This window comes from Asterias amurensis, chromosome 4 (genome assembly GCF_032118995.1).
Source record: "Asterias amurensis chromosome 4, ASM3211899v1".
Taxonomy (NCBI): domain Eukaryota; kingdom Metazoa; phylum Echinodermata; class Asteroidea; order Forcipulatida; family Asteriidae; genus Asterias; species Asterias amurensis.
This window is the reverse complement of record NC_092651.1, coordinates 5,066,363-5,086,416: the sequence shown is the minus strand read 5'-3', so window position 1 is coordinate 5,086,416 and position 20,054 is coordinate 5,066,363. Positions and strand designations below refer to the sequence as shown.

General features: G+C 36.7%; 1 protein-coding gene across 8 annotated transcripts in view; it reads left to right on the top strand.

Moving 5' to 3' along the window:
- The window catches only part of LOC139936395 (dachshund homolog 1-like), a 107,956-nt gene that overhangs the window by 18,175 nt on the left and 69,727 nt on the right, over positions 1 to 20,054 (top strand). For 7 of the 8 annotated variants that reach the window (XM_071931215.1, XM_071931210.1, XM_071931213.1 and 4 more), the window contains exon 1: positions 8,961 to 9,594. The exons of the other annotated variant lie outside the window; for it this stretch is intronic. In XM_071931215.1, coding sequence (XP_071787316.1) covers positions 9,197 to 9,594 — 398 coding nt within the window. In that variant the 5' untranslated portion in view covers positions 8,961 to 9,196. Of the gene's footprint in view, positions 1 to 8,960; positions 9,595 to 20,054 lie in introns of those variants that run through there. 8 annotated transcript variants of the gene reach the window in all.

Here is a 20,054-nt window from a genome sequence, read left to right as displayed (position 1 = left end):
ATTAATATTCCTGCCTTAGGCCTCGCTGGATTAAAATGGACGCACCTTCTCGGTTGAATGCAATGGTCTTCTTTAGATGTGTAAGTGATTAGAGAGGCTCACTATTCCATCATGCAATGAGGTTAGGCATGCGGTGAATAATGCATTCATTTGCACACAAAGTATAAGTGCAGCCATCATTATTTCTTCAACAAAAATCAAGATTAATGTCAGACTTGTTCTTTCTGTTTACATCACTGTTTCTTGACGCAAAGCTGTTACAGATTAAAACACCTTTTTAGGGTATTCTGCATTTGTTATGATGCTTTGGGGAATTATGTAGTCTCATTTGAATTTACTCAAATTACTCGAATTTACTCAATTAATATACTTCAAAACTCTGGTTTATTCAAAAGTAAAACCTTTGAAAAAAATAAGTGGATACTTATGGCAATTGCACTACAAAATGTCACACTGGTAATCTACACAATTGTGACAAAGATTATCTTCATAAGAAAGATTTACATAAGAAAATAACAAGAATGTGTTGTTGTGTATACAGTAATAGTGAACTTGTTCACTGTCTTTCAACAAGGCGATGTCGAATGCGAAGAAAACTTTCCTTCCAAAGTTGATATGAAATTGGGTGAAATGAATATGAAAGGGAAGGGCGTAGCGACAACGCAGACTGGTTGCCTGCAGCGGGGGAGTGTGCTACTTCAGTTCAGGACTTAATATCATAGAGCTGCCGTTAAGTAAAAAATTCACAAAATGGAAAGTGTCGTGGCCGAGCGGTTAAGAACACCAAATTCAAACTCTGGTGTTTCTGATCAGCAGAGTGTGGGTTCGAATCCCCAGCCGTTACACTTGTGTCCATAAGCAAGACACTTAGCCATTGATTCGTCCTTCAGATGGGACGAAAAGAGAAGGGGTTCGCCCCGGTGTTCCTGGCTGTGGCTGCTGTATGCCCCATGGCACCTTGTTAACCCTTTAATGGTGCTACATTATTGGGTCTCAGAATTCATAACTTTCAATAACCTCTCTTTCTGTATGAATGTATATACTAAGCGCCTTGATAGTGATATATGGGGCCTAAAACCTCGATATTATTATTATATTATATTATTAAAATAAGCACATCAACCAAATCGGCAAAAATACCATTTCAGGTGTATCATTTGTGACTAGCTCATAATAGCAGGTTTGACCAATATTTTCCATTTAAAGGCAGCTCTATGAAATCGGGCAAACGTCACTATTTTGTTGTCCTTTACAAAACCGCTCCCTGTTAGTTTGGAATTCATCTTTGGGTTCGAGAGAAATTTAAGATTGACCAATATCTTGGTATTTTATTGTTGACCTAAATTTAAAGAGGGGGTCATCTAGCCCTAGTTATCCACCGATGCAACATCACTAGTTGGCCTTCAGATCCCAGTCGATTCATTTCCGTTATCCGCTTTCAAAGCAAGGAATGGGCGCTAAAATATACACCTCCACTTTCCACTGCGCGCCATTTACGTTATTAGCTCCAATCGAAATTGTCAAAATAAATAACGGATGTTAGTGAAGATGCAGATCGAAGACTGGAGGACAACACTGATTATCCTTCAGCGCTTATATCATATCAGCCTAATGACAATAATATACCTGGCTTTTCTGTCTCTTGATAACGATTAGTCGCTTAGATTCAGCTTGACTGCACTCGTTATATGAAATATACCACCAAGCAAAGAAAGATGGGTCTAGGTTGTTTGTGACTGCAGTTTTTAGTTATATGTAGACTTGATTCAAGTCCCATTCTGGTGAGAGAGGTCTCTAAAGCATACCCCCAACTTATAATGGGTGCGTTCGTGTAGCTTCCCTGGGTCGACCTCGGTCTGCCCCGGTACGTTCGAATAGCTTTGACGTCATTCTAGGGGCTCACCCGGGTCAGCCCCCAGTGCCCTGCTTGTGGAGTGGGTCACTTTGGGGTGACCTGCATGCTGTCACCAGTAGAGGGGGAGTGTGATCGTTCGATTAGCTCTTGTCAGGGGCTCACCCGAGTGAGCACCGCGGGGTCGACCCAGGGAAGCTAAACGAACGCACCCACTGAACACGTAAGCATACACAGTACAGTGCGCTTGCCGTCAAAAAGTGGTCCCGAGAAGGTGTGCGGAACAGGCTTTGGAATGCAGAGCATCACAAAACATTAGTTTCCTGGGGATGGCACGGGATTGGGACTTGAGTCAAGTCTAAGTTATAATATGGGCAATGGAGAGCTGTTGATAGTATAAAACATTTTGAGAAACGGCTCCCTCTGAAGATGTTATTTATAACAACCCTATCCACAGGACTAACATCAGTGTAAAACTAAACACACTTTCTTCTTCTTTAAGTTTAAATGTTTGGACTTTATTTTTTATTTTTGATCGGGTACGCTTAGTCGCTGTTTCAAATTGTTTGAGTTACCGTTACCGTTATTTCGTTTTTAAAAGTAACTCTAATTCTTATTTACTAAAATTTATTTGGTAAAAGTATATAACACTTATGTTTATATCAGTCTCTGCGCCCTTGAATCATAATAGACCTTTTCGCAAATACCATTGCGCAAGCGTAAACTGTCGAATGCGGTGCATGGTGGTCTAGCTAGTGATCAAATTTGATAGCTAGCTAGACCAGCATGCACCTCATTCCACGTATATTGTGCGGGTACCGATTATTTGCGATAAGGTCTCATGGAGGGAAATTTGCGCGCGATCAGAAAACTTTTAGTTCGTAAAAACTGTGGTTGCACCCCCCCCCCCCCCCCCCCCATCATAAAAAATATTGGCGAAATAATTGTTAGCGTAAAAACTTACTTGGTAATGAGCAATGGAGAGCTGTTGATATTATAAAACGTTCTGAGAAACGGCTCCCTGTGAAGTAACGTAGTTTCAGTAACTTTTTACTCAAATATTACAAGACTTCATGCCTGAAGTTTTTTTTAACCATCTGAAAGCACACATATTTGTGTAGCAAGGGTGTATTTTCTTTCATTATTTTGTTTCAACTTTGATGACCAATTGAATCCAAGTTTCCATAGATTTGTTATTTTATGCATTTGTTGGGATACACGATACACCAACGAAGTCGACACTATTTCAGGCATGAAAATTCATGGGACACAGAGGGCGATTGCCTCCATGCCCCCTGGGCCCAATTTCATAGAGCTGCTAAGCACACAAATTTGCTTAGCATGAAATGTCTGCCTCGATAAAAACAGGATTACCAACAGAATTTCCACATGATTTTCAGGATGAACAAACATCAGCTGAATACCAGTAACAAGCAATATGCAACAAATAGAAATTTTGTTGGTAATCCTGTTTTTATCAAGGAAAAAAATTCATGCTAAGCAAATTTTTGTGCCTATGTGCCCTTGAAATGCTCCAGTGCCCTTTACCAAGGAGAAAATATCTCGGTGCCCTTGCCCTTTCAAAAACGAAGCATACAATGCCTGCTATTTTGTGTAAAAACAAGAAAGTGTTGTTTTCGGACGTAATTATTGCAGGAGTGTGACAATTTGACAAGTTGAATTGTGTTGATTTGTTTGGAAAGCACGCGTAGGAACAATTAAAAAAGGCACCAATTTGTGTCAAGGTTAAACGTTTTTGTAAGGATACATGTCAATTCAGGTCTATTGTGTATAGGCTGCATCCTGACACTCTTGTTAATTAAAAGTCCTTTCTTACATGTAACCTGTTGTCACATAATACAAAGAGCCACATAGCCTGGACTTCCTGCAAGGACGATATATACACAGCTCAATGGAAGAAAACACTGACTCTTTTATTTCATGGATATTGTGCCGTTTGATTGTTATCAACTTTTGATGTAAAGAAAGGGGGCACATCTCAAAACTTTTTTAATTTTTAATTTTTTTTTTAATTACTAATCAGCGTATAATTTAGAGCCATAATAATTTTTTTCAACACACTTGTTATGATGTCCTTTGTAGTGACGTTTTGGTGTCAGCTAAGCTAGGGTGTTGACGTGTATGATTAAAGGCAGTGAACACTATTGGTAATTACTCAAAATAATTATTAGCATTGTGGAGAGGTTGATGGTATAAAACACTGTGAGAAACGGCTCCCTCTGAAGCGCCATAGTTTTCGAGAAAGAAGTAATTTTCCACGAATTTGATTTCGGACCTCAGATTTAGAATTTGAGGTCTCGAAATGAAGCATCTGAAAGCACACAACAAGGTGTGACAAGGGTGTTTTTTTCTTTCATTATTATCTCGCAACTTCGATGACCGATTAAGCTCAAATTTTCACAAGATAGTTATTCTATGCATATGTTGAGATACACCAACTTTAAAGGCTAGTCTTTGACAATTACCAATAGTGTCCACTGTCTTTAATTGTAAGTATTGGTATTCTGAATGCACAGCTCACACTTTCATCAATAAAGTAGCATCAGAAACATGAGTGATTTTAAAACTTTACATTTTGTTACCAGTAGGTCTATGCCTATCCCAAGATCAGACGTGTAGCTGTTTTGATGTTTATATTGATATACAAAGTTCACGCTCTAAAACGCAATAGCGTATTGTCATACAGTGTTTCGTCTTCACAGATCATCATGCTTAGTGGAAAAACAGACTGATAATACTGCAAACTGCGATATTTGCCGAAAAAGTTTTTGTTCACAGATTTGTTTTTATCTAAACGAGTTTTGACACAAACAGTATACAATATTTTTCGCATGCGCCACGGACTAAAGGCCCGGTCACACAGGCCCCGATAACGATAACGATAAAAATGCACGCCCTCGATTGGTTGAATGAGCGTGGGCGTATTCTGCGTTGAGCATTTCAACCAATCGCGAGCGTGCCTTAACGGTCGTGTGACCGGGCCTTAACCCTGATGAACACAATGCATAAACATGTAAAATTGTGGTACAACATGAATTTGAAATCAGGATCCTGACAAAATTGTATTTTTAGTTTTTAATTTGCGGATTTGTTTACAACTTAACATGGAATAGTATAACTTTCTGGAATCTGTATTGTAATCTTATAGAACGATAGTTGAATTAACTGCTTCATATTATTTTATTTTTAACCCATATTATGTGTTAGCACTGCATACTCAGTACTTTCCCGAGCTCTGTGAAAAATATCACAGGCATACTACTCGGGTGGGATTCGAACCCACGACCCTTGCAATTCTAGAGCAGTGTCGTACTTGCTTCCGTCACAAAAGGCAGCCCTGCCAGTTCATAAGTCAATAAATGCTTATCACTCAAGTGAACAATTACTGTATATTTTTCATTGTCTGTAAGTTTCTTAACGTTATTACAAACGATTGCCACGTCAGCAGAGTCTAACGTGACTTGTGATAAAGGTTTTTATTTTCATATATCGCTTGACCTGTTACACTAGCCAGAAATTTGTCTTTAGTAAAACACTCTCAATGGAAGAACAACGCAAGCAACCGACCTTCAAGTGTTTTTTTATTCGCATGATTATTTCTCATTGTCGACGAGTGTTCACTCCAGTGAACAATCAGTGATATTTCACGTCGAATGCAGTTTGCAGTGTAGTATGGCTGCATCATCGCATCAGGGCCCAATTTCATAGAGCTGCTAAGCACAACAATTTGCTTAGCATGAAGTTTATTCCTCGATTAAAAAATAATTTCCACCCAAATTTCCATTTGTTGCATGTTGCTTTCTTACTGATATTCAGCTGTTGTTTGCTTGTCCTGAAAATCACGTGGAAATTTGGTTGGCATTCCTGTTTTTATCAAGGGCGAAATTTCATGCTAAGTAAATTTTTGTGCTTAGCAGCTCTATGAAATTGGGCCCTGTAATCACCTGTAAATTAACACCACGCACTAAGGATGCCCACTGTATAGAAATAAAGCCCATGCAAAGGCTGTAGCCACTTGTCCATTGCTTCTACAGGGTGGGTGGGGATACATTTTGTCATGGGGGGTGGAGAGTGTTTACGGTCGTCCACCGTTCAAACCCCTGAGTGTCCACTGTTAAACAGGGACGTGCGTGTGGGCTTTTCGGGGGATCTTGCAGTCAGAAAACGATGACTGTGCCAGGCACCTGAGAATTTACCGTAAATCCTTACGGAGGAGGGTAAATGTTTATATACTGGCCGAAATCACTTATGCTTGTTACAAAATCTTGTTAGTCTCTGTCTTTGAATTTTTTGTTTGTTCAAACTTAGCCCAATTAATTCCCTTATCATTTTTTCTTCCCATCCAAACCTACCCAACAGTTTTTACCGAAGTTTTTTTTTGTTGGGCTACTATTATTAAGCTTGCTAAACGCAATTAATTTTTTGAAACTGAAGTTCATGATTTGAAAGGCCAGTTATTTGAAATAAAGTCCGGTAATGAAGAAGAATAAAGCCCCACACAAATGCGGGTTGCTTGAGAACTTGATTTCTTTCTTTTTATGTGGGCATGTGTATACTGGGGGGGGGGGGGTACTAACCATCTTAAGTAGGAATTTGACAAAAACAAGCTTGATGCCTTTCATACGAGTAGAGCCCCTTTCACACGAGAGAAATTTAGCAAGGGTCTCTTGCTAAATTGTAGCATGGTTGTACAATTTTACAAAATGTGAAAAGACAACAATATTTGAAGTGTCCAGGGTCCCTTGTAAAATCTTGTCCAACATTGCTACATTTTGTCGAAAGTCCGGACCTTAATACCAGAATACTTCCTCCCGCATGCCATCGTGGGGAAATGGACAATTTCTGCACATTTTAAGTTTAATTGGCGACTGGATCGAACGATAGCACTCTAAAAGCAAATACTTATGTCATCCAGGCTTTCGGAAGTTACTCATTACATCACCATTATCTAAAAGACAAAGTATAGATTGGTAATTGCCTAAATAAGTTTCATTCTCAGACAAAAATCAAAGAAACTATCGTCAGAATACTGCCAAAAGTCAGAGAAATAGAAGTTCCAATAAATCATCGGCTATTCCATTGCCGCAACCAAAATAAGCCATAATATAATCGTGCAAAATTCCTGAAAACGTGAACCGTTTTTTTCTTCTTCAAATGTTGCGACCGAACTATTTGATGACATTTTAACTAACAAGCAGGTTGTTCGACGTGCTTTCATTAAAGAAAATAAACAATGCAATCTAATTACCCCCAAACAAAAACACAAAGCAAACAATACTATTGATAAACGAACCATTCAAGGTTTGAAAACACACATAGTTTGTTTTTCATCTGTAGCAATAACAATAATTGTTGAGTCTTGAGAAATGAATGCGGCACTGGACACGTTTGGTTATTGTCAAAGACCAGGGGCCAATTTCATAGAGCTGCTTAAGCAAAAAATTTGCTTAAGCACGAAAATAGATCGCTTATTTTTCACATGTTACTGGCAAAAATTTAATGCCATATAAATTGCTTGTGACTGGTATTTAGCTGTTGTTTACTTAGCATAACAATTGAGTTGAGTCTTGGCCGGTACTCTGATTTTACTAAGCAAGGATTTTTTTGCTTAAGCACAATTTTGTGCTTAAGCAGCTCTATGAAATTGGGCCCAGTATTTGTCACTTGTATCCCCAACATGCATACAAAACAAACCTGTGGAAATGTTGGCTAAATTAAAAAGGTCATCGAGGTTGCAGGAGAATACCGAAAGAAAAAACAAACCAGTTACACAACTTAGTGTGCTTTTATTAGATGCATAAAAAAAGGCTTCAGCTGAAGTATTTTATTATTTTAGTGAGAATTTACCTCTTTCAAAAACTACGTTACTTTAAAGGAAGCTGTAACGGCTTCTCACAATGTTTTATATTCTATATCAATAGCTCGCCATTGCTCGTTACCAAGTAAGTTTTTATGCTAACTGAGAAATTACCAATAGTGTCCGGTGTCTTTAAAGACACTGGACACTATTGGTAAATGTCAAAGACCAGTCTTCTCACTTATGTGTGTCTCAACATATGCATAAAATAACAAACCTGGGAAATTTGAGCTCAATCGGTCATCGAAGTTGCGAGATAATAATGAAAGAAAAAACACACTTGTCACACGAAGTTAGTTGTGCGCTTTCAGATATTTGATTTCGAGACCTCAAATTCTAAATCTGAGGTCTCGAAATCAAATTCGTGGAAAATTACTTCTTTCTTGAAAACTACGTTACTTCAGAGGGAGCCGTTTCTCACAATGTTTTCTACTATCAACAGCTCTCCATTACTTGTCACCAAGTAAGTTTTTATGCTAATAATTATTTTGAACAATTACCAATAGTGTCCACTGCCTTTAAATATTGAGATTGAACATGGCACCTCCATGGATGAAGTTTAGGCCTACTTGTCAAAACGTTGAATAAACAACAATTGTTGTACATAATTCAAAACTAAACTTAAGAGACATTGGTAAGCTTTCTAAAGACCTCACATCTGGAAATGCATATTGCAAAACGTTGACATATGCATTGTAAGGGAGCTTGGCCCAATTTCATAAAGCTGTTTCATTAAGCCTATTGACAAATAATTTTTTTGCTTAGCAAAAACTGTACTGAGTACTGAGTATACAGTGCAATTTTTTTCTTAGCAAGTTTTTGTGCTTACAGGCTTTATTGAACCGCAAAATATTCAACACTCCCGAAAGTCCACACCCGGTTGTTGTGTTACTTTACACTAATAGCCTAGCCCTCTATTGATTGGAATTAGATAAATTAGAAATAACAATGCTTTTCTCACAAAGGAACTTAACATGTATTTCACATCTGTTTGGTTACATCATATACACAGGAATGCAACGCAATCCACATTCATTACTTGCAAATAAAATGTCTTTAAAAAAGCGACGACCAATAGATGCTTATAATAATCATACCCGACAAAGAAATACTTGTTACTTCATCCCTATTCTAAAAGTGGAATGACCCTCTGACCCCACGTGCGTGAAAGTACGTCCAATGTGTTCATTGATTGAGTGCATATTGGTATAAGAAATGTGCACATAGCATGCGGGACTGTACGACTGTCACACTTCTATTAACTACCGCTGGGTGCGCACACAAGGAGGGATTGGTCGTAAATGAAAATATTGTAAAACGTGAACAGGACATTATCAATCAACGAACCACTGGAGGAGCGAGTCGAAACAAAAGACCACTGCAGATGTATTCGCTGTTGTACACTTGCTTGACTGTTTCTTAAGTTTAAATATCTGAGATTCTGCAGTTGTTTTATTTCGTAAAGCATGATGAACTCTCCACCGACTCAAGTCCCCCCGACCAGTGTCCTGTACAAGCTGGACAAGGTGGCGTATAGCACCCCTCCGCCTGTCAGCTCCGACCCGGCCAACAATGAGTGCAAACTTATCGAGTATCGGGGTGCTAAAGTGGCTAGCTTCAACATCGCTGGCGATGTGATGATCTGTCTGCCCCAAGCCTTTGATCTGTTTTTAAGACATCTTGTTGGTGGGCTGCATACAGTTTACACCAAACTGAAACGTCTGAACATTATTCCAGTGGTATGCAACGTGGAGCAGGTTCGAATCTTGAGGGGTTTGGGAGCCATTCAACCCGGAGTCAATCGCTGTAAACTTCTCACTAGAAAAGAATTCGACATTTTGTATGAAGATTGTACAACAGCAAGGTAAGAAGCCCGTATTGAATTAGGACAATTGATTCTTCACTGGGCCCATTTAGCCATTCCCGCCCCGCCGTGAGTGCTATGTACCTGTAGTTTTTTGTTTAATAATTGAGGCTTTGTAAAACATTCTTATCAAAATGTTCTGCATAGGGCATACACAACATGTTTAGTTTAGATACAACAACCAGTGTATGACACAGCTAGCTTGGTAGTGTATTTGATTCCAGTATAACTTTATAACAATAAATCTTTCTTTCAGGAACCATATCTAGTATTCAAACCAAACATCAAGTATCTTGCATACTGCAGAAGTCCTGACAAGCTTTAAAATTTAGGTTTTATATACGCCAACCTTTTAGTAGAACCCATGAATTGACTTCTTGAGTTAAATATTGCAAGTACCAAGGTCCAACCAATGGAAAGTACCATTTACAATTTTGTGTGTAAGAATTTTGATTTTACCTGATTTTTTAAAAGAAAAACTTCTTGATAAAATGAACGGAGACCCATGTGAACAATTGACCCTGATTGACAGCAGTAGAATACAACGATAGAATACAGGTACAGCAAAACAGTATAATACAGGTACACTTAATTTTCCTTCCCCGTCACTTTCTTACTAGGATATTTTAAGAAAGTGAAGGAAATCCAAAGTGAAAGTTATATTTGGTTTGCGATAACACCATGTGTGTATCTACTTGCCAGGTAGAGTTTGTTCTTAGAGAACTGTCTTTCTTTATTCTACTACCGCGGAGTAGATTATCGGATGTTCGGGAGACTTCTCAGTTCTTAAAAGAACTGTCCTGTTTTTTAACTGTTAAATTAATTTAATGCTTTTTAATTAACTGCACTTGAAAAGTGAAAGTTAGTCCGATTTCCATGCCATTTATCGTTATGCCTTTATCCGACAACTCAAAAAGGAGCTCTCAGAAATGTACCTGCATTCTATTTCTATATTTACTCCCAGGTTAGGCTAATGTAAGACCACTTAATTTGTGAAGCATTTGTTATTCTAAGGCTTGTTGAAGTTTGTGATTTTATAATTGATAATATTTCCCTAAAATAAAATTCTCCACAATCACTGATCTTCTTATGATGGCTTCAAAAGTAAAACTTACAACGAAAACAAAAACCCCATAAATTTAGGTTGAGTAATAAAGTATTTCATTCTAATAAATAACTAGTTACACATGATACTTCTCAAAACGAAATTACTGTAAATGAATGATGCAGACTTGGTGGTCGGTCTCATAGAATACTTAAGCTTTAACTCAGTAACTACAATTTATAAGATATTTCCTTTCAATAATTTGCAGACATGTGCCATCCAATTTGATAACAAACATTATGATATACAAAGCGCAGCATACATTTGATATAGCAGCCAGGATGCTTTGTTTACGACAATAAAAGCAACTGGAGTTGTAGGCAATAAAATTTTAATGTTGTAAGCAAATGGTGAGGCAAAAATGTTAGTCTTGAAACTTGGCATATTGGTTGTGGAAGCAGTACGGGCGCCTTTATGGAGTAGTTTGTTCCCCACACATCCGTCCTGATGGCTTTTTGTTTACATTTTCAAGCAGAAGTAAAGATAAAAGTTGTCATTTATTGCTTGCAATAAAACAGTCCACTGGGAACTTGTTTGTAAGAAGCTGTGTTTAGTTTCTTTAGTTTTTTACTTGGCAGTTCATGAAAAGTTATGTTTTGAAATTCACCTTTTTGGCACATGGCATTTATCTGTAGGTTTGTTGTTATATTGTGAAGTAGTTGCTGGAGATTGTTAAAAAATACCAGTTTAGTTTTGGAGAGTTAACACATGATGAAACAATCTGAAGGTATTGAGATAATTATATTTACATTTTTCATACCCCCCCAAAAATGTTACAGTTACTGAAAGTGATACGGTGTTCAGTGAAATGCAACTTTTCATTTGCTTTCATCATTCGCTTTTTAAAGACTTCAGTTCTTAAAGGGAAACAATTTCTCATATCAGTTTGCGCTCATTTTAAACATCATAAGTGAGCTACATGTAGTGCATCAACAATTTCCAATAATTTGTTTGTAGGTATAGTCTTATACGAAACACTAAAAACACATCAAACAAAAGATTCAAGCCATTTAAAGACATTGTACACTATTGGTAATTGTCAGAGACCAGTGTTCTCACTTGGTGTATCCCATCATACGCATAAAATAACAAGCCTGTGAAAATTTGGGCTCAATTTTGGTCATTGAAGTTGCGAGAAAATGATGAAAGAAAAAACACCCTTGTTGGAGGGATTTGTGTGCTTTCAGATAGGAATAAAAGACTTCTAGCTAGAAGTCTTTTAATATTTTAGTGAGAAATTACCTCTTTCATAAAAACTACGTTTCTTCAGAGGGAGTCGTTTCCCACAATGTTTTATACTATCAACAGCTCTCCAATGCTCTTTACCAAGTCAGTTTTTAAGTTAATATGTGTCTTGAGTAATTACCAAACGTGTACCTTCCCTTTAAAACAAAGTCCAAAGATTGACATGACTGAAATCCAGACCCTCTCAAATATGATGGTAAACCCTACAATGTCATCCAAGTCAAAGATTTCCAAACTGGTTATGAAGTATAACAGAGAGAAGCCTAGATGTAATAACAGGACAATGATGGTCAGACAAGCTGCGTGATTACAATCGACAACATCCTAGGTAGACTCTTCTAAGTAGTGGCCCACGATCATCAATCCAGCCTAGATTTCTAGCCAGGGCTCTTGACACGCTCACTTGATGCCGTGGCAGGGTGCTATAGAGGAAGTCCTTTCCTTCAAATAACACTATTGCTATACTTGACCTGGCTACTCAACTTAACACTGCTCAAATATTTACCAAGTCACCACACCTTCGTAATAACATGGCTAAGTTTGGGCAGAGTCACAACTTTTATGTCAAATCACGCAACCTTTTCAAAGAAAGTTTTTCACTATTCTCTCTTTTTTCTTTTTAAATGACTTTTAAATGCTATGTACTTTTTTCAAATTTCTATTATATGTTAAATCGTGATGTATCAGCGAGCTGTTTTTACTAAGTTTGATTTTTAAATAAACCATGTCAATCAAAAAATTAATCAAAATCAAGTTTTAGTTTTATATGAATTTATTTTTGTCAGACTGAGACTAGATCTTTTTTTTTGGCAACTTCAGTATTTAGAGGCACTTGTTTGGTAATTGTCAAAGACCGATCTTCTCACTTGGTGTATCCCATCATAAGCATAAAATAACAAGCCTGTGCCTATTGGGCTCAGTTGGTCATCGAAGTTGTGAGAAAATGAAAAAACACCCTTGTTGGACGAACATGCTAGAAGTCTTTTAATATTTTAGTGAGAAATTACCCCGTTTCTCAAAAACTATGTTGCTTCAGAGGGAGTCGTTTCCCACAATGTTTTATACTATCAACAGCTCTCCAATGCTCATCCTAAGTCAGTTTTTAAGTTAATATTTGTTTTGAGTAATTACCAAACGTGTACCTTCCCTTTAATCCAAAAGTATTAACATTTTTGTTACTACTACCGACACTAACATTTACTCTTTGTAAAAAAATATTTCTCAGGGGTGAAAAAGTTTCTAAAAAGAAAAAACAAACACTGTACAGAGAGCACCATATTGACGCTGAAATACAAGTTTCATATTGAAGAAAAGGGTTTTATTGTTAGAAACATCTGTCGACATTACAGAAAGACTGACTCCAACGTCAAATCACTTTATAGATGAGAATTGAAATAAGAGTGGAATGGCGAGCCCAGATTCATCAGACCAATCGCATTTTTAATGATAAGACTAAATCGTGATAGCAATTGAGACCTGATGTAATTAGATCATTTTGCAGTTTTGTGCGGTATGCTGCACTTACCCAAACTGCGACAGATGGCGTACACTCTTTCAGAGTCAGCAATCATAGATATTATTGCACTGTATTCAATGAACGGGGTCACGCACAACGAGAGGACAGCCTGGGCAATGTACGCTTTACACCGCAGTTCAATGGGTCATCAAACCCTACAATCAAATGGCTTTTTGTCCTCTCAGTGTCAATTATTTCCAATAGAAATGTAACAGAGTGAATAGATGTTTATGATGACAGGTTTTGACAGTTTGAGCCATTTCCCAGCTTTTAACTTTTCAGCTTTTCAATTAGAACGGCCTGTCAGGTGGATTGATATTGTACAAAATAACAAATTGTTGAAGTTCCATTTCAGTTTATAAGTGGGGTGGGCAGTGTAATTAAAAGTGCAATAAAATAAATATAATAAAGTTGCAATAAAATGTAGTTATCATACTGAGTTCTTTTGAAAACATGGCAGGAATGCAAAGATGTTTCTTGACAGTTTGGTACTTCAAAGTAGAGTCAATTTTTGTGGAATTGTCAAGTATGGTTACAAATTTAAGCATAAGGAAGATTAACAATATTCTCATGGTCCCAAAATTGTCAAAAAAATATGTTTAAAAATTGTGTTATACTCAATCATTTCATACCAATTAAACTTTGATTTTTTACTTGTTTTATTAGTTTTCTTTGTTGTTTAACTTGGCATTTTAAAGTTTTAAATTACACAAAGATAATCAATAAAAATTAAATATCAGTCTTATCAAAGGACCATTTTGTCCTTTTAGAAGTAAAAAAATAACCACATTGAGAAAATCATAAATAAATTTGTTTTAGTTAAAAATAACATATAAAAAACCCCACAAACCTACAGAAAAAAAGAGAACAAACCACAAACAACCCCCCTAAAATAATGTAATTTTTGTTATGTTTTTCAAAACAGACCTTTCCAATGTTTAATTTGTCATTTGATATTGTAACATTCTATTTCTTAATGAATTTTTAAAATTAATTTATCTTGTAAAAACAAACAGAGCCACTACAATCACAGTTATCCAGTGAGTATCTCATAAACCATGGGTTTCCGATGAACTCTGACCAAAATCTTTATCAGTTCCTTATCAAATGTTTACATTCTTTTGTATTGATTAGAGTGAATGCTCAGCTGAAAAGCACTTTTAAGTTGTACACTACATACAGTTTGCAAATAGGTTATGTGTTAAAGACACTGGACACTATTGGTAATTGTAAAAGACCAGTCTTGTCACTTGGTGTATCTCAAGATATGCATAAAATAGTAAACCTGTGAAAGTTTGATCTCAATTGGTCGTTGAAGTTGTGGGATAATAATGGAAGAAAAAAACCCTTGTCACACAAAGTTGTGTGCTTTCAGATGCTTGAATTCAAGACCTCAAAATCAAATTCTGAGGCTTTGAAATCAAATTCAAAGATTTTAATGAGAAATAACTTCTGTCTTGAAAACAACATTAGAGGCAGACGTTTCTCACAATGTTTTATTCTAGATAGCTCAGTTGGTAGAGCGCCGGCACGTTAATCCGGAGGTCGTTGGTTCGAATCCCACTCTAGTCAATTCTTTGTTCAACCCCAAAAATCATTTCAAAATTTACCCAGTCAGTTTCCCTTGTGGTTTATATTGATAATGTTTTATTCTATCATCAGCTCTCCATTGATTTCTAACAAGTAAGTTTTTATGCGAACAATTATTTTGAGCAGTTACCAATAGTGTCCAGGACCTTTAAAAGCACGCTTTAGTTTTTCATCAAGTTGCAACGATTTTTTCCAATACTGCTATCTGCAATACTGCTATCTGCAGGAAGTGGCAGGTGATATGATATGAGAAAACAGACTGATAAACGATGAGCAGCGCTGACTGCCTCTAACAATCAACATGAATTGATAGCAATCCAAGAATAAGCTATTATTACCAACTACACTGCAGCGTATACATGTGCTGGCTGCTTGTAATTGGTCATCTGGCCCAATAGCACGCTTTCATTCTTACCTATTATTGTCACAATGTTGTGTATTCAGCCACAAGGACAATATTGAATCTAGAAATTGCTTTTGCTGGATTGAATTCTGTGAAATGTTTGGTATGGGTTTAATGTCTTTGTTGGGGGTAGGCTGTGTTGTGTAACATGCATTTGGTACTTACAAAACAAAGGGATAACAGTATACTAACATGCCTTAGTTATTCAAATAGTATCCTATGCATTAGATGCACAACCATGGAAGTAAACAATGGATGTAAGAAATGAACTTAAAGAAGCATTGCTGCGCTTTGGAATGAAAGCTAAAAATAAAGTGTTGCTGGATAAGCACCATGTTAAAAAAAAAAAAAAAAATCAACATTTTTGAAGGCAAGGAACCACCCCAAAAAGCAAAACTAAACCACTCAACACCAACTAAAAACGGGCATCAGAATTGACTCTTAACTGTTATATTGCTATTATGCTGGCCCCGATTGGAATACCTGAATGTGGAATAACCGAATAACCTAAACACTATACACCACAGTTTAAGGTGCCCCTGTTTAGCGGCCCTGTTTAGCAAATAGGACCGCCTTAACGCAGGGATCATTGACCCGTACATTCATAAGCACAAAGGATTTATACATGGGACCCTCTGAACATGCACTTCAATTGGTCTTTATAAAAACCTGAAAGGCCAGATCTTGAACTCAATAAACCAGAAACACTTGACCATCAGACTTAAAATCACCCTTGATTCAAATTGATTTGTTGATGAATTGGCTAGAACAGATTGTCTTGGTCATTTCTGGAATCCTAAATCAGAATGATTTATCTGAAATTATTAAAGGCAGTGGACACTATTGGTAATTACTCAAAATAATTGTTAGCATAAAACCTTACTTGGTAACAAGCAATGGAGAGCTGTTGGTAGTATAAAACATTGTGAGAAAAGGCTCCCTCTGGAGTAACGTAGTTTTTGAGAGAGAGATATAATTTCTCATGTTAAATTTGCATCAGGGACAAAGAATATTCCTTATGGTTTTACCCATTTTGGTTTTACGTTAGCACTGTACACTCAGTACTTTCCCGAGCTCTGTGAAAAAAAGGGTAATTTCTCACTCAAATAATAAAATATTGCCTAATGATGCCTAATATATATATAGGCATCTGAAAGCACACACAAGTAATGTAACGAGGGTGTTTTTTCTTTCATTATTTTCTAACAACTTTGATGACCAATTGAGTCAAAATGATCACAGGTTTTTTTATTTATTTTATGCGTATGCTGGGATACACCAACTTCGATGACCAATTGAGTCAACATTTTCACAGATGTGTTATTTTATGTATATATTGGAATACACCAAGTGAGAATACTGGTATTTGACAATTACCAAAGGTGCCCAGTGCCTTTAAGTTACTGACAATAATGACCAGCCTGTTTGTCATTCTGAAAAGTAGTTCTCAAGTGATAGTGTGTAGAGTAGAGTCAATGAATAGTGACACAATAAAACGGTTGATCTTTTGCTCCAGTGATGTCATTGCTAGACACCCAAATTGAAATCTGTCACTACGAGTCTCTCACCACCGCACATGGTAGAAATTATTCATTGACACAGGTATTGTGACTCAATAGGTTTATCCTCACTACTTTTAAATGCCTGTATCCTCTCATTAGCTGGCATTGTTTCCTCGCTAAAGCTAAATTTAATTGTGTTGTGCTTCACCTCTGTGTTATGAAGTATAGCAACTCTGAAAGACTTAATCAAGATATAAAAGACTGATCAATTATTGGATTATGGAGAACAAGTTGACTCACTTTGAAATGCTGATTCCAATTATATAGTATTCAATTCATTGCTGTATTCGTTTGTGAAACATAAGTCCCTTTCCTTCCTGCGTTGCAACAATCAAAGATGTTACAAATAGAAACAGATTCCCCTGAAGACGAGCAGAGTATACTGTTTGAAACATCAAGACCACACCGGTTCTTTTCAGAGGCAACACTCCAACAAAAGAGATTTGCAGTATACATGGTTGTACCATGGAGGTAGCCCAAAAAAACTCTATTTATTTATTTATTTACAGTTTGTTTTTAGAAAGAAGAACAGTGAATAAATTTGAGTGACTTGAAAGTAAACTGCAAATTTGTACGAAGCTTTAAAGCCATTTTAGGACCAATTTAGGCCCAATCGGTCATCGGAGTCGGGAGAAAATAATGGGAAAACCCACTCCTGTTTCTGCACGTTTCGCCATGTCATGACAGTGTTTAAAATAAATCTGTATTCTCGATATCGAGAATTGATATTGTTTTAATGCTTTCTCAAAAAGTAAAGCATTTCATGGAATAATATTTCAAGAGAAGTCTTTCACCATTACCTTCTGTAAACCCTGTAAGTGGTTTGTAAATCTGTGAACTTTAAAAAAAATTCTGTACCAAAAGTGTCAAATGGTTTTTAGTTCATACATGTATAGAGAAATCTGTGTATGACAACTGTGGGCAGACAGAGAAAATCACTGTTGGTTTTAAAATTCATGCACAAATGGACAAAAGAGCAGAGTGAGTAATGGTGTTCCAGCAAACATACACAGAGCAATCTGGCGTTGTGGCCCATATGCAATGTACAATGAAGAGCATTGTCTCATTACACAGTCAGACACAATTCATGTATTATTACTGAAACAGATTGTAGTGTGTCTTTAAGGGAGACAGCTAGCTATCAAACCAATTGAGAAATTGTGATTAAGTGAAAGGCTTGGCCATGATTTGGTACAATTGCTGACTGCTTTCAATTCAATAGGCTCCAGTCCTTGTCAATTGTTAACTGGGCCGATGATAAATGTATTTAATCACCCAAGCTGCGGATTTTCTCTTTTCCTTGGCCAATGTTTTTATTTCATTTGTTGGGGCTGCTGCGGTAGTGTTTGCATTTTCATCTTTTGTCCGGTGGTTTTCATATTTGGCTCCCCATGATTGAGTTGGCCTTTTTACAAGATTTGCCCAAGGGCGCAACGGCTAACATTAATATCTGAATATCACACACAGTGTTAACATCAATGGTGTGTTGTTGTTTGGCTAATAGCCCGCAGTGGAGAGCAATAATGTAGCTTTATAAATGTATATGGACAGTCTACAAGTGTGTTGGCGTATGAAAAGGGAGTTGAGGGGAGTTATTTTACAATATTTGCCTATCATCATTATTTGGATTTCTATAACAACTGGTAGCAATCATTGTGTTGCACGCCAGTTTAAAAAGGCGTGTATCACTCTGTATACATAAATGAGTATTAAATCTCATGCCTGTGATTGTTTTCACAGAACTCTGGAAAGTACTGAGTATACAGTGCTATTAAACAGTTTGTATAAAATGGGAGAAACAATTTTTTTTAAAGTTCTCAACACATGCACAATTTTACTTATTGCATTGCTGGAGTTGTGAGACACTTTTTGGGAGATAGTCACTGTGAATTTTTTTCAAAAGGTACATTAAAAAAAACCCCGTCATTTCTAGTGTTGTGATGTGACACTTATTTATTAGAAAAAGGTTTGTAGTTTTACAATGACACATTAGTCAAAAAAGAACAACCTCAAATTAAAATTGAAAACAAATGCACACACAACAATTAACATGATCAAAACACTCCAATGAATCAATTAAAAGTCAAATTCAAAGTCATTCACAAAAATCATTTATATTAATTTAGTTGCAAAAATGGTTTAGTTGATGTCTTTCAAAATCTGCGTCATTGTCTGTAATGAATTAATCATTTAAGATTAAGTTTCTGATTGAATGTCAACAAAGACTTTAAACTGATTTGTTGTAATCACGATTTCATTAGTTCCAATTCCACAATACATCTAGCAAAATACTTCCACATGTTGGTTTTCTCTGGAGTCAATTCTTAACGATGTTCTTTGTAATTCCCGCTTTTACGATCACTCCTTTGATAGTAATTTTTCCCTTGAGCAAAAGGATTTTTTAGGATTTGATTTGAACAATCCAAATGTAATCGTCAGGTCTGATACTTTACGGAGGCAATGAAGGCGATTGCCTCCATGCCCCCTGGTCATTGCCTTGGTGCCCTTGAAATGCTCCCGTAGAAATTTACAATGTCCTCATAGGGTGCCCTTTACCAAGGAAAACATGCCTTGGTGCCCTTGCCCTTTTAAAAAACGAAGCATACAAGCATAAAGACCCGGTCACACAGGCCCCGATAACGAGAACAAAAACGAGAATGTTAAAAATGCACGCCCTCTGCTGTGTGTATCGGCCTTAAAACGTATCTTTTAACATAGTGTGAATACTTGTTTAGTAACAGATCACTGTTTACAAGGTAATTTGGTTATAACATAATCATTTTAGTTACAGCCTGTAGCATTTTCTGATAAAAACTATTCATGTCATAAATGGCAGGTTGGAAACAATTAAACAAGCGTCACTTCTCAAACAGATGTTTTGTCTCAATTCATCAAAACTGGTTATGAGAAATTAAATTACTGCATCTGTAAAAACAGGGCGTTTAACAAAAGATCTCTTGAGCATATGTTTTGATTTACTATTTAGGGCGACGTAGGAACAAGGAAGTATCTGTGTACAGTGTGAGGTGCTGTGAGTAG